General features: G+C 38.3%; 1 protein-coding gene across 1 annotated transcript in view; it reads left to right on the forward strand.

The window, feature by feature from the left end:
- Positions 1-13,274, forward strand: part of si:dkey-215k6.1 (transmembrane protein 132D) — a 234,919-nt gene extending 221,645 nt beyond the window's left edge. The window contains exons 8-16 of the mRNA XM_035657686.1: positions 3,865-3,928; positions 4,162-4,293; positions 5,099-5,176; positions 7,291-7,353; positions 7,972-8,100; positions 9,903-10,031; positions 10,180-10,476; positions 10,849-11,123; positions 11,288-13,274. Of these exons, the coding sequence (XP_035513579.1) occupies positions 3,865-3,928; positions 4,162-4,293; positions 5,099-5,176; positions 7,291-7,353; positions 7,972-8,100; positions 9,903-10,031; positions 10,180-10,476; positions 10,849-11,123; positions 11,288-11,915 (1,795 nt within the window). The 3' untranslated portion in view covers positions 11,916-13,274. The remainder of the gene's footprint in view (positions 1-3,864; positions 3,929-4,161; positions 4,294-5,098; positions 5,177-7,290; positions 7,354-7,971; positions 8,101-9,902; positions 10,032-10,179; positions 10,477-10,848; positions 11,124-11,287) is intronic.
- Positions 13,275-16,240: the final 2,966 nt, after the last annotated feature.

A 16,240-nucleotide genomic window follows, 5' to 3' on the forward strand; every position in this document is an offset into this window, starting at 1 on the left:
AGCTGCCGCCTGAGGCAGCGCCAAGTACATGAGCGTCATTGCATGAGTCATTGCTGTATCTGATTTGTTTTGTGGTAAATCTTAAGATTTCTGTGTGTTTCTCTGCAACTGGGATAGAAAAAAGAATAAACAGAGGCAGTGTGTGAATGTAAACGAGAATGTGTGTCTTTTGTCTGTGTGTGTGTGTGTGTGTGTGATATAGTGCTTATTGAATGGAGCAGTTGAGAGCACATATCGTTCCAGAGAGTCTATGATTTCCTGTGAGGTCAAGGCCTGCCTGGCTATACTGATGACAACTATTATAGCTTTACCATCATTGCCACTGAACGAAGCATTCAGTCACTTTCACACACACACCCTTACACCTTCTCAAAAGGTAGACAGTGCAAATGGGTGGATCAGCTACAGGATGTTGGTGTGTGAGTGTCAGTTTGTTTCCCATATAGTTGTGTATGTGTGCATGCACATTCTTATTCACTTTTTTGTCCAGCTTTTTGTGTGTCTGCAATGTGAAAGAAGGAAGGACAGTGAAGGCATAACAATGTATAGACAATTAAGGAATGTAGACAAAATATAAACTCGTGCTGTAGCATATAAACTGTAGAAATACCTTCAGGGCATTACACTTACCCCGCAGCTAACCCTAACCCTAACCCTAAACTAATTATTGTAATACTTTACTTTTTCCAAACCAACTTCTTAATAAAACATTAAATATTTCTTTCTCACAATTCTTTAAATTTCCTCCTCTGCTTATTTTGCCACTTAATTTTACCTCCTGCGCAGGGTATGTTTTTGTTTTGTTTCTGTTCATCTGTTAACAGAGAATCTCTAAATTATGGAATTTGAGTCAGGCTATGAGTCAAGGACAAGGTCTTACAACACTTTAAACTGAGATTATAGCCACTTTACTTACTTGAATTAAAAAAACAATTGGTACACCTGTGATTGTTTCTCATTGCGTATTTTGAGGCAGCTCTGAATCCAGATTTTCAATTAATAGAATACAAAATTTAGAGGATTATGGAGCCTTGGCAGAAGTATATTCCCTGCTTTCTGTTTTTTTCTTCTGTTTTGTGCTTATATATTCTATTATGTTTAATCAAGTCTTTCAGCTGAATGAGATCCAGTATTTTGTGTATTGCCTCTGAGGATGGAGCTATGACATATACTATGCACGTCAACCATGCTGTGCTCATGCTAAAATAAAAATGCTTTATATAAGAAAAAAACTCTAGCTTCAATATAGAGACGGGGTGTGTAAGCAAGGAGTTGCCACATTTAGATTCACAGCTTCCAACTTTCTTCTTGAACTCAAATTCAGAGTCGCAATGGGGAAACAGCATACGCTTACTAACGTGTAACACACACTCAGTTTAAAATCAGCTGTGTCCTTTCTTTCTCAGGTTACAAAAAACCTATTCCTAATGCTCTATATGTCTTTTTGCTTTGCCTCTATGTTTGATGTTTGCATTTGTTTGTGCATGTGTATGTGGGCATGCATGAAAGTGTGCACATGGTCATTTGTGTGTGTATGCGTTGCTTCTATTCACCACCTTGCTGCCCTTCCATTCCGTTCTGCCAGGCCTATTTTTCAATTTTGCCAATTTCTGCTTAGATAGCCACCAACCCGTGTGCACACAGAGACACAAACACACAAACACACACACACACCTACACACACACACACACACCTCTATCCTCCCTAACCACTATCTCACAGAGTGAGACAGAAGCAGTATTAGACACACACTCTTACACAGAAAAAAGTGCAATTGGGACACTGGAAAATGGAAAGAGAATTCCTGTAATATTACCTGGGTTTCACACTCCGGGACAGTTAAAGGACACAGAGGTAGTCCTGTGTGTGTGTGTGTGTGTGTGTGTGTGTGTGGATGTGGGTTTTTATGTGAATGTATGATCCAGAATGGGCCTGCTTGCATGTGGTATTGTGTAGATATTACACAGAGGGAGGCAAAGAAGAAAGAATTTGTGTTTCTTTGTGTGTCTGTGTATGAGAGAGAAAAAGAAATCCTCCACTAGGGAGTGAGGGCGAGAGGTTTTCTGTTTAAACACTGATAGTGCATTCAAAGCATTCTCAGATTCATTTTATTTCTTTATTCAGGGATGATTATTCAGCATCCTCAGCTGCAGAATTATACCATGCCAAACGATACCACAGAAGTGACATGTACAGATGAATTCAGATACAGATTGTTACTGCAATTTTTTTTACTATAAATTTTAGTTTACAGCAAATAAGTATGTTACAAAGAAGTATGATATAAAAGAATACAAGGTCATTTAGTTGTCATTTTACAACTCAGAGCTGTATAATGAAATCCCCTTTATGCTACTCATAAAAAACACAATTATATACAGTAAAAGTATTAATAAGTCATAAAAATTAAAAATCAAAAAAAGGATTTTACATAATGGAGTGCTGAATTAAGCAGTCTCACAGCCTGAGGGTAGAAGTTGTTCTTAAGTCTGGTTGTACGGCAGCGGAAGCTTCTGTACCTCTTTTCAGATGACAGCAGGGTGAACAGGCTGTGGCTGGGGTGAATACTGTCTTTCAGTTTGTGATGTTTCTAGTCAGGAACTGGTTCAGAAGTGTTGCTTGTGTCATTTAAAATACTAAATAATATATACTAAACATTCATGCAAGAAAGGAGTGGAATAAACTCATTAAAGGTTATTCCCATAGCAAGGACTATATGCAACTTTACAGAGTGATAAAACAATTTGAAATATATGTAAAAAAATCTTCGAACGGATACATACACAAAATCTAAAGTCTAAGAAAAGGCTACACTATATGTAAAATTTAGAATTTAATTTGTTTTCCCTTGTTATATATCTACAAATTGATAGCATTCATTATGGCATTCACAGTGCCTATTATCATCAGGACAGCATTAAATATAGAGTGGTTTGTCATCTGTATAGTGATTACAACTGATTTTTTTTGCAGCAAAATATAAAGATTAAACAGGCGCAGTCCAAGAATTGATCCCTGTGGGACTCTATAAAGCATTTAAAATTCACAACATTTTGGAGGGTGTTTTTAGGTTAGTTTTACAGATATGATTTAAAACACTTGAGGATGGTGATAGAAAACACAGCTCAACTCTCAACCCTGTCAACAAATCAGCACAGAAACTTTCTTTACGGTTGGTTGTAATCCTTATTAATAGTTATTATTAAAAACTTAACTTAACAAAAACGAAGAAGAAGAATGTGTGCTGCCGTGGGTCACTCTCACTCTCCTCCTGGGCCACCTGTCTAGTTTGTTGTGCTGGTTGGAGATTTGGGTTAATTTAAACCAACATCTTTTTATCAACACCCTTCTTTTTTTTTAAAGTGCAACCGTCAAGAACACATTATGCACATATTACGACTTTTTGCCCTGAAAGTTGCTTTAAATATAATGAACATTTGAACAGTTACATGTTGTGTAATGTGTCCCTTATATATGTAGCTATTTGATAGATCAGTAAACTCCATTCACAATTGATCAATGCTTTTTCAAGAGAAGTTACAATTGTTTTTATCATACTGTTTTAATAAAAATATACCTGCGGACAGTATTATGAAATAATGGAGCACAAGGCCAATTACATTTGAAATTATTTGTTCTCCCAAGCATTTCAGGAAATCCATATTGCACAAAGTGTTTTTTAAGTGTTACAGCTGGATTAAAACCTAAAGTGGCTTGTATTTGACTGAGAGTGTAACCTGGAGCAGAGATTATACATTAGATTTCCTAGAGCTGAGTGTAGTGTATAAAAATGTCATTTAATTAACATATAATCTTACCACTCTCTCCTCTTTTTCGCTCTCATTTATCTCCTTTCCTTCCAGACCTACAAGAGACAGTGAAGATGATGAGGATGATGAGAGGAAGGGCAAAGGCTGCACCCTACAGGTATCATTTGATTGGTTTGCATATCACACTTTTAAAGAGAGCTCTTTAATCCTTTTCTTCAATGTCAATATCCCTAAAAGGGTGAAAGATACTACATACTGAAAATAAATTGTGACTTACTGTATGTAGCCTAATGGTTTGCTTCTGTTGTTCTAAAATACTGCACAGTATTATTGTCCACTAGGTTTATATTTATTTTTCTATCTAATTTGAATTTTCTCTTGACCTTTCAGTATCAGTACGCCTTGGTGCGGGTCCTCACCCATTTTGTCGCAGAACCCTCTGACCCAGGAGGAGAGATGGTCTACATGTTAGGATCGGACTGGCAGGCTGATATCACTCATTTGGTCTTGGACCAGCTAAAGGTAGGTATACAAAAGTATTTACATATATACTCACACATACACCAAATATTCCTTGAAGAAATAGCTAAACATTTTGGGAAATATATTAATTTGCTTACCAAAAGTTACTGTAAATGAAGTGATCAATACCACTTTCATGTCTGTGCATTAATAGCTAGAGACTGTGCTTGTAAACAATGATTAGCCTAGCTTAGCAGGAAAAGTGGGAGCAGGGTGGAGCAGGTTTCTCAAAAATGTGGCCATCTAATTGACACATTGTATCTCATTTGTTTAATCTGTACATAAACATTAGTGTAGAAATGACAATTTGTGCTATTAGAAAAGGTTACATGTAATATATTTTCAAACATCACATTTACCCTAATACTTCTATGCAGTGTCACTGCTGGTTGCCTGGCAACCTCACTGTGATGACTTATCACTTTACCTGGGGTTTGTTTCCCAGTAAATAACTCCTAACTCCCTCTAAAACACAAATGGTTGTTTTTACATTTCTGTTTATATGGATTTATGCATTACAGATTAAACATACTAGATACAACGTGTTAACCTAAAGGAAACATTTTGTGAAATGAAGTGGGAGATGACTTTGGATCTCTTCAAAGTTTTAAAATGCGCATACCAGCCCTACTAAAGCTAACGTATTAACTCTTGACTTTTACCTGATTTTACCTGACTTTCGAATAACAAAAACAATTATATGTAGTACCAATGCAGAATACATGCACAAAAGCCTAAAAGATCAGTTATGAACAAATTGATTAAACCTGTAGTAGTGTCTGACAGCCGTTTCTGTGCTCCACAGGTAGAAGATCCTCGCATTGCTAGACTGATAGATGGACGAATCTTGATCGGACGGGACCTGGGGATCACCACTATACAGGTATATACCCTTTTTTCTACTGTGATCACTATACTAAGGATCCAGTCTGTTCTCACGTTATTTTGTTGATATTATTGTCACAAACCACGAAACAACCTAGTCTCCTAACTGAAGCTCAGTTGGACAACAAGTCTAGAGAAAGATGGTTGAAAATGTATGACTATGTAAAGTGCAGTGTAATTTAGTAACTCAGATTGCAGCCATATGCGCTCCAGTGATGTAAACATTATCCTCTCTTTCTTCCTCTCCTGTTCCTGTAAGCCTGGCCTGCTAGTTCGTTACACAATTTGCCACAATTAGCTGTCGGATTTGGCCCTGACATCTCAGTGTGATGTTCAGCAATTACACACAGAACACACTCATGCACTTGCTGAATTCCAATAAGCCGGCCCATTGTGAATGAATGTGACAGTGGAGGACAGTCCTGTGGCTTACTGTCTTACATTACTTGTATACTGTTATGTAGCAGAACCAAGGCAAAACCACCAAATTTATCACAGTAAAAGTTTTTGTTATCTTCTACCCTATTGTGTTACATTTCCATCTTTCATGTGACAATATGTAAACTATATTTTTTTATTCTAAGTGCTTACATTTGATTGTAGCTCTGAAAAGTGTGTTGTGCATTTGTTAGAAGTGTTTTGGCACTGAGTTCAGTGCAGCAGTGGGGGGATATCATGGGGATTTGTGGGAACAGCTGAGTGTGTGTTTGCATCCGACTGGGGACACATACAAATACACACACACACACACACACAGATGCACGCATAGAGACAGCTGTGCTCTGTTTGGGAGCCAGGAGAGAGAATTTACCCAGCATTCCCATCGAGATGCCAGAGTCGACAGCCGTCATTTGATAGTTTGACATTTCAATTTTACCCCCCAGCTCCGTCTCCCCGAGTCTCGCCTCTTCCTCTCCTCCCCGTCTCTCTCCTTCCTTGCCCCCAGTCTCTCTCTTTCTCGCCCTCTAATTCTCTGTATGTCTTGAAGAGCAATCCCAGAGCTGTCAATCATTGCATTTTGTTACCTTGCTGAGGGTGGGATTGAGTTTGACGCCCCAACACGATCGCTGAGAGATTTTCTTTGTACACCAATCAGATCTGTCTGTCCTCCTGTCGCCGGGCGGAGTACTACACTACAACACGGGCTCCTAATCTCTATCACTGTCTGTCTGCTGTGCCCTCTCTCCATCTGTACCTCAATCTCTTTTGCGCTCCTTCTTTCTGCCCCCTCTCACTTTCTGTCCTCCTCTATTTGTCATTGTCTCTCTTTCTCTGACACCTACTCCATTTATTTCTCTCTCGCTTGCTCGTCGTCTCTCACATACAGACTTTTCACTCTCTTTTAGTTATTTAGTTTTGGCCTTGTGCTTTGTTTACGCTAAGTTGTCTTAGTTGAATGCTGACACATTGGAGCACAGCTGGGAGGCAGACAGGAACACTGTGGTGTGTGGTGTGTGTGTGTGTGTGTGTGTGTGTGCGTGTGCGTGCGTGCGTGTGTGTGTTTGTGTATGTATGTATATGTGTAAAAGATGTGAAATAACAGCCACACTGTTTCTTTATACAGACAATACTAGTATTGTCAGCTGTCAGCTTTTACAGGTCTGGTTTGTCTAAGTGGCCAAAGCATTGTGGTGTTAACTAGCTCTCACTGCTCCTCTGTCAGTGTTAAATACTTCAATGTCACCTTAAGGCAATAATGACAGCAACAACAGCTATCTCACATGCTGTCTTCCAGAGTTAACTACCTGTACTTCCTAATTTACATTACTTGATGCAGCATGATCCACAATATAGTTCCCATTGCTATTTTTTTTTCAACATTTTGAGACACATGCTGTCATTCCATCACCTGTCAAACAGCCAGCTTGTCAGTAATGTGATGTCTTTTTAGTTAGATTGTGCAGTTGCTAAAAACAGAACACTAACTGTGTTGTTAAGGATTTGTCCCTGAAAAGACCTACCAGACAGTTGGTGATAGAGCAGGAAATGTAAAAAGTACTTTTGTGCATGTTCTCCAACTCAAATAATTCAGATTCGTTTCAGGGAGAAACATTGATTCTTTTGAATTTAAACTTAATTACAATTTTAACAACATGTTTGATCTTGTTGCAGGTTCTGTCCCCGCTGTCTGACTCTATCCTGGCAGAGAAGACTGTGACCGTGTTGGATGACAAGGTAAATTAACATATTGTTATGTTTTATCTATCTGGGATATAGGTCCCTTTTATTGGCATGTATTTTGCTTGTTCTAAATGTTACAGATCACTGGTTATACAAAGGGACAACAGTGAGCCTAAAATGAAAGGAAAAAACATTCAAAGTGCATCACACAGCATGTAATAATAAACATGTTTATGACGGTAGTCCTTGTGGACATGGAACTTATTGTGTACTGAGCAATACAGTACCAGGCAATAGGATAAAAAGGCATAAGAAACGTATTGTGTTTTGGTAGTCTTTATAAGTTCATCCATTATGACTAATTTAAGACTTATATGTTGATGATGATAATGTCTCTGAATTGTCAATTCTAAATATTGCATACCATTCTACACCTTCATTTTATTTGGCCACTGTACTATACTACTGCCTTAACTGCCTAATTTTCTCACCGAGTTTAAGGAAACCATACTTCCAAGGTCTTGAATCTAAAGTTATTTACTTACAGTTACTTGCTTACTTACTAGAATGTTGTAAAAAATCACTTAATTCTCCTTCCTAGCCCCTAAAAGGGGAACAAACAAGTAAAAGTACCAGTCTACCAGTGACCTACAGTATATCTTGTTTGTCTAGGTGACTATCACAGACCTGGGAGTCCAGCTGGTTGCATCTCTTTCCCTCAGTATGTCAGCAAGTCCTGGAAATTACCAAGCTATACAGCTAACAACTACAGCTACAGACCTGCTACACGCACCTAAACAGGTAGGAGATACTAAAGGTACACAAACACATTCACACACTCAAACATTGAGTATATCTTATCTCTCTGCAAGATGTCATATCCTTCCAGGGCTGAATTTGTCATATTTCCAAATGCATGTGATAAACATAGAAACCTTGCTGCCTTTCGGTTTGTATCACACAATACCCCACAGGTTGTAATCATAGAAGTCAAACGGTAAGTCCGTGCTGCGAACATCATATTACTGCTATCTCTCCCATAATTAATCCCCCCCCCCAAGGGGTAATTGGACAAGAAGCAGCTCATCACAATGAAAATACAGATCTGATCTTGCATTCACTCAAACATTAATTTCTATCTATCTATCTGTCTGTTTTTATCTACATCATGTATCATCACCTGTAAAAAGATGATGCAACTATGGAGTGGTAAAGTGAGGAAGAAAAGAAGTTAAAAAAAGAAAGAATGCAAAGAAAATGACAATTTAATGTGAAAATAGAGGGAGGGAACGAGATAGAAGTGTTGTTCCTCACATTGGAGCTTAATTACTTTTGTAGGGAGTTTTTTGCTGTATTATACCTACTCAATCTTTGTAGTGTTCTGATTAAAGAAAGCAAATTGTTTCATCAAGGGAAATTAGTAAGGCAGGATCACTTAAGGACAAGCAGAGAATGCATTATCTGCTAAACTCGGTTTTTATTTATGGAATAGCTGCTGCTGGAAGACGATTGTTGACAACAAACAACATTTTTCTTCATTGTATTTGTCCTCATTGTGATGGAAGAGATGGAGACTGGAGAAAGAGACATGAAAAAGAAGTGTGTCTGTGCACAGAAATAAGTTATGTCAAACATTACAAGTGTATGTGTGTGTGTGGTTGGATTGATGGGAGTGTAGATGTCTCACTATGTATCTTGTATTTGAGATCCAAACAGCTGAATCATTCAGAAAACATATCACAATGTCAAGCTGCCAAGGCCAGCTCCAATGAATATCTTTACCTCACGTACTCTTACTAAAGCAGATTTAAAAAAGCTCTTAAAATTGAAAGGGAGGAATTTTCCAATAACCTTTTGGTTATTTTAGCTCCTGTATGTAGCGCCACAAATTTTAACCTGCAGTAGTTATGGAACAAAACATAAACACTATCACCTTACAAATTAGTTATAGCAAAAGTGTTGAATGAAGAATGTAAGTCAAATATTCACTTTCCTCTTACTTATGTTTTGGTCTCCACTAACTATATAGAGAAACATCTCACTCTTTTCACTATGTTCACCAGGTAGTTTTTTGTCTTTTGATGCTGAGCAGTCTGCATAAATTGGATTTAGCAGAGCTTTCTTGCTAAAGACATCGTCCTGCAGGTACGCCTCATAGACCGATTAGCAAAACCATCGATCTATAAACTGAAGCAAACATCATACCAAAATGATAGCCATTTAAAAATTGACAATTTGACCTTGAACTCCTTTATCATTCCTCATTGTAACTTCTATGACCGTGGAATCACCCAGAAGCCAACAAAGGAAGACTGAAGTTGTAGTATGAATGTGTGTTTACTCACATGAGCATTTGTGAGGATGTTACTAAATGCTAAAAAGAATTCATTGATTTACTGAGATTGGTCCATGAGGCACATTGAGCAACTATTTGAAACATTCAAATGGAAAGCAGCAGAGATTGCATAGTGGAATAGATCAAATAGCGCTCAATCACCTGTACATAGACTGCAGCCTCAGAAGACCACCAGAGCTTCTTTCTGTATTATTATTAAACATATGTTTTCAGTACTGTAATCACTCTGTTTCTAATCATCTTTCAGGAAGCAGTCATCAGTGCATGGATCCAATACAGTGACGGTTCAGTGACACCACTTGATGTCTATGATCCTAAAGACTTCCTCCTCTCAGCCGTGTCATTGGATGAGAGTGTCATCTCCATAACTAATCAGGTACTAGCCATTTGAAGTTTTCTTTATCTGATTACTATTTTAAAGCTGTGTAAAAGATGGCAGAAACAAAAACCATGGAAGTTCAACAATAGCTCCAGATTTTACTGTTGTGTCTGTTTACCTTCATATTGTCTCTGTTTTCTTTTAGGAGCAACACTGGCCTATTGTAGTGGCAGAGGGCGATGGACAGGCACTGGTTCGTGTTGAGATGGTCATCTCTGAGACCTGCCAGAAATCCAAAAGGAAGAGTGTGCTGGCATCTGGAGTTGGCAATGTGATAGTGAAGCTTGGAGCAAAGAGCGAAGAAAGAGGTGTGATGGGAAGAGGTGGACAAGACGACGGAGGAGGGATGGACAACAGCACCAGCGAGCAACGAACAAAGGATGGAGGAGAGTGGAAGTCCAATAGTGCAGCAGTGGATCGAGAGGAAGGAGCCATGAGAAAGGTGGGAGAGAGCGATGAGTGTATAAAAGTATTGTCAGTAAAAGAAGTAATTAGCTCCACCATTAATGGGTTGTTTGATCGTATTCTTATATAACACCAGACAGACTTGAGCATTCACTAAAATCATTTCATAGTATAACTAAAAATACTCAGCTTTTTACTTCAGTGCATTTAATTATATTATTAGTACAATATATACATGATAAAAACCTACTTTAAAACTGAAACTGAACAGTATTACCTAAAAGTTTAAATAAACAAAATCTAAGAAAAATCAGCTTTCGAAAGGTAGTGAACTGTTGAAATTCAGCAATGAAGAAATATTAATGTTAATATGTATTTAACTTAATTTATCTTCTTTTTGATTAATCAGGTTAGCACAACCACCAAGAGCACAGTAACCCAACGTGCTTCAGGTGGCAAACCGGCCAGTGGAGGCAGCAGCAGCAGCCGTGGCAGTGGTCCCAGCCAAGCAGGGGACTACGGTAGCTATCCAGCACAAGTGGAGGTACCAGGCACTGGGGATAATGAGCTGACCCAGACCACTAGAGGACTGTCAGACCTGGAGATTGGGATGTATGCCCTTTTGGGTGTATTCTGTCTGGCAATACTGGTCTTCCTCATCAACTGTGTCAGCTTTGCTTTCAGGTAAAATATTGTTATAATTGAGGACTCATTATTTGAAGGTACCCTGTACATTACTACTAAGGGATGCCCATTGTTAATATTAAAAGAGTAGCATAGCCTAAAATTGCACTTTTTTTTCTAAATTGTACTTGAATCGTAGACTAATTATTGTCCTTCCTCTGCAGATACCGTCACAAGCAGGTCCCCGTGCTGGAAGCAGGAGGCAACATGAACCACGCCCATGACTGGGTATGGCTTGGCAACGAGGCAGACCTTTTGGCTGACCACTCTGACCAATGCCAGGGTGGCCTGCCTGATGAATGCACCACCATCATTGACCGGAATGAAGGAGGATACGAAGAGAACAAGTACCTGCTGAATGGGGCTGGTAACACCTTGGTGATGGGCGTGGGCACAGGCATGGGCACTATCAGTGGGAGTGGTGGCACAGGGGGACACCGAGGCATCACCCATGGACAAACCTTGCCCAGATCTGTTCCAGAACCGCATCAGTGCCTTTCAGCAATCACTACAGGTGGCAAAAATGCCACTGGCCAAGTGGAGCATCTGAATAATTCCCCACGAGCCACAGCTGCAGCTGCAGTTGCAGCCGCCAAACGCAAACGTGTCCAGTTCACGTCTTTTGCCACTGTTCTGCCCAATGATAATTCGGGTGGGGGTGGCCCATACACCAACTCTTCAGTCTTGGTGACCAATGGGAGCGAGGATGACATCAAGTGGGTGTGCCAGGATATGGACCTGGGTCAGTCTGAAATCAGAACCTACATGGAGAGGCTACAAGACAATCTGTGACTGAGGGGAAAGAGACTGAGAAATGAAGGGGCAGAGGATGAGTGCAGGAGGGGGAGGATGGACAATGAGTACAATTCACCTGTAATGCCTTTGCAATGGATGAAGGGAGCGAGAATGGGAGGAATATGAGAATAGTGAAGGGAGCATGGACTGTGGCGAAGAGTTTAAAAGATTATTGAAGAGATAGTGTAGGGGATGCTTACATTTAGCTCCCCTTAGGCTATGGAAAGCATACTTTCATCACTAGCTCACAGTGAAATCAATGGTAGCAAACAATGAATAACATTATGAGTTTGTTTTATATTATTTTTGTAGAAATATTAGTGTAAAAATCAATTATAAAGTCACTATTGGTTATGAATGTTTATTTTCAGAATACCAGTAAACGACTGTGCTATACAGTAAATTCAGGGTATGTTATTGGACAACATTATTAAGCCACTATACATTTAAATGAGGATGGCAGGAAGTGTTTTTTACTCAAATGGTATATTGCCAGCATTGGCCATGGATTGAATATTGATAGATCTAGTTTTAATATACAAACCTGTCAGTTATCTGCCAAGTCTGCTGAATGGTTATATAACAAATGACTGATTATGATTCCTGAAGAATAGGTTTGCATCAAAGATACAATCTGTTTGTTTTTATTCTATCATGTGACCCATTTGCATTTCTCACAAGTAAAATGTAACATGTAAAAAATATATATATTCCAAGTACTCAACTATAAGTCAGGCATCAGTGGGAGTTGCCATTGAGCACTGAATACGGGCAATCTTTTTCTTTCCTCAACAGCAGAATGTGTCAAGAGTTGGAAAATGACATACGGAAGACTGTTTCTCCCTTGGATCCAAGACAGAGGCATTTAAACTTGCACAATTAAAAGCAGGAAAAGACATTAGCCATATTTGAGGCTTACTTCCTGTTTCCTAAAACCTTCCAGCCAACGATGGCTTTCTCCCTGTATTCAGAACCAGTTCTGTCATCTCCTGGCCCCTCTCCTTGTCACTGATTGGACAGTAGGAACTTTGTGAACTAAAGTACACAGTGAAATACTGTGAATTACTGTCTGTAAACTAAAGGGGGACCGACTTTGGTGTCTCGTATAAAAAGGAGGCTGCTTGGGCTTTGCAAAGCCTGACCGAACACTTAATGAGGATTATTTAAAACAGAAACCACGTAGGCAACAATACAGACCGGAGTACCTACAGTGTTATACGTGGAGCTAACAGGATATATTGAATGACATTACAATACAAATGAAAATGGAGTGAAACTCTTGAATATCTCACGAATAGATATGGGTTCATAAAACATGTTTGTTCTTGCTGAACATAATTATATATTTTTTTTCTTTTGTTTGTCCTTTTTTATATATAGAATGTTTTTATTATGTTTTTCCTTGTTACATTTTTCCTCATTTGGGAAGATATTAATTGTAGCTTTTTATTTTAGAGATTTATTACGATTTTAAGAATATATGATTCTTTTTTCTCCTAGAAATCTATTTATTTAAATTAACATTTGAGAGGGTGAGGACTGAAAGAAGGGTCAAGGGCAAAGATTGAGATCAATAGACCTGCTGGTGAACGATAGCACACGAAGTGAAAGGGCGGAGACAGAACAGGCAGAGGTTGCCTCACCTTCGTTAAGCTCAGGTGACGAGTCATGAAGAACTGACAATAAAAAAAGGAGATCTGTAAGATTGTTAAGATTGCAATATTTATTTATAAATGTGTTACTGTTTCAAAGTACACTGTATGTTGTAGATAAATAAACATGCTTCAAAGTGCTTGTGAATAAGATTGCAGGTCACTAGCCAACAACATGGTGATATTTTGTACATTTTACAGTGCAAATATGGTACACAATACTATCTACCAACACAATGTGAAAGTGATCTTATTGGTTCTTTTTCTAAAGATGTTCCTGTCTTTGTTTAAAGTATTGAATGAGTTCTCGTCTTTGTACAGGGTAGGAATCAGTTTACCTCCATAACGAGATGTAAAAGTGGAGGTAATCCATCGTGCATCACGCTCAAAATTGCTTGAGGTTGGTGAGTCCAAGAGATCCATTTCAGAAAAAAACAAACAAACCAAACATTAGGATGCTGGGTTAATCCAAAAGAAAACAAAGGCAGAATCTGGATTAGTATAAACATCTCTATTTTCACTCATTTGTTTAACAAGAAACATAATAAAAATGCAAATTAATGAATCATCAGGTCTGAAACAGTATGAATAGAAGATTGAAAGGACAGAGAGCTTGGATAGACGCAGATAAAGATACCTGAGCTGACTCCAAACGGGGGAACTATGTGGGCTGCACAGGCTCCACCAAAGCAATAGATATTTTGACTGATGATGGCGACTATATTGTATGTTCTGGACTCATACATATTACTGTATCTCACCTACTGTAATGTAGCTACAAGACTGCTATGATTGAAAGAATCAGTCTAACAGGTACAAGATTGATAGTCGCTTAAGGTAGAAGTGTAGCACTGCTCTCGGATGAAAAACCTTTTGACTCTTAACATGCTAGAACTGTGAGTTTTACAGCCTGTGGCACCCATTCAACCTGTTGTATAATTTTAAAATTGTATGGAATTCCACTGAAAAAAATACAAGGTTATTTTTGAGAGATTATGTTTGGGGCATTTCAGCTTTTATTTGATACCAGAGAAAGACAAATCTACTGTATGTATGTAGCCTTTGTGGAAGGACAGCAATTTACTGATTGCTTACTAAGCTACTGCTCAACTTTGGCACAGTTCCCAAGAGGAATTGTTTTAAAAGCATAAAGGTTTGGCTTCTTTATCATCTTTGCAACTGTCAGAAATTTTACTGACTGGCCAGGATAGTAGTTGGTTGCAACTAGTTTTGTATTATTTCATGCTAATTTGGTTCTACCAATAACATCCAACAGAGAGATTTAAACACAGATAACTTTAGGTGCAGAAACAAGAGCACAGTTGGTTTTTATTTTAGTTTTTTATTTTCCATTCCTTGCAGAGGCTGTTTCACTGCCTGGAAATAGATTCCTCATATCTTCTGGCAATCCGTGTTCAACAGAATTATGTTCATATCTGACCAATTTGCAAAAGCAATTATAAGCCAATGCAGGTAGTAGTAGGATGTTCACATAGCTCAAGGAAATGTAAGGGTGTGGCGGTAAGGGAGGTGTTTAATCATACACTGTGTTCAGTTAATACTAACAATGTTGAATTTTTCAATATTAAACATAATGCTGCACAGGACATTGCATTTGATCCGAAAGTCATGTTACTAATGCAATCAGTTTCATATGAACATAAGTCTGACGAGAATGTTGTTGTTGTCACTAAGCCTTGTTATACATACTTTGGCTTTGTGTCGACAGAGGAACTGTTCATGTTGTGCTGCCTTAGAGAAAACAAGGATGCCTTGTTTTCAGTGGATGGTTTTACATTATTAGCCACTGTAGACGTCCCCTGTCACACCCTGTCTTGCAATAACACTTGAGTGAAGTGAATATACTACCCTAGAACCACGTTAATTCTGCGTACAGTAACATGCATCTCTAATCCAATTTGTTTTCAGACTAATGCAAGTAACTTCTAATTGTGGAAATAAAGAACACATTTCTTAATCTTCTCGGATTAAGCCAATTCACAGCAGTAGTTCAGCCAGAAAGTAAGCAGTAAAATATGGGACCTCTACAGTTGCTACATCTAAAAAAAAAAAAAAGAATGCTAAAAAACAAATACATATTCTCATAAGCAGTAGAGCTGAGTTCAGTTGTTGTTGTTGTTGTTGTTGTTGTGACAGAAGGAGGTGCACATGAGCAGCAGTTGAATGTGCTACAGGTAGAAGAGGTGCTGGGGAAAAAAAGGTTTTTAGTTTTATTTGTTTTTTTCTTTTTGCTATTGTCATTGTTTAAACATGGTTCATGGAGGCCAATAAAGACCCATAACCAAAAACTAACAGCTTGCTTCTTTATTGTATATCTTTGTCTTTTAGTGTTTAATGCATTTGTGTCACAGTAACAGCCAACTTCAGCTTCCTGTCATGAATCTGTTATTTTGACTCATAAAACATTAAAAAAAAGCTCTCATGTTTAAACCATTCATGTTGTTGGAAGTAAAAAGCATATTCAGAAAGGTACGTACAGTAGCAGGAACTATTATGAAAAATATGTGTACGTTTCTCAATATCACTTTTGCATTGAAATGTAATCTAATCTAAAACAAATAGGCTGCACAGAGATTAGTTCACTTTCTTCTAAAACTATAAATATAGGGAATTCTTAGTGCCCATTTTGCCATAAAAGGGAAAAAAACA

This window comes from Morone saxatilis, unplaced genomic scaffold (genome assembly GCF_004916995.1).
Source record: "Morone saxatilis isolate NCDOM2014 unplaced genomic scaffold, NCSU_SB_2.0 Contig16, whole genome shotgun sequence".
Classification (NCBI taxonomy): Eukaryota; Metazoa; Chordata; class Actinopteri; family Moronidae; genus Morone; species Morone saxatilis.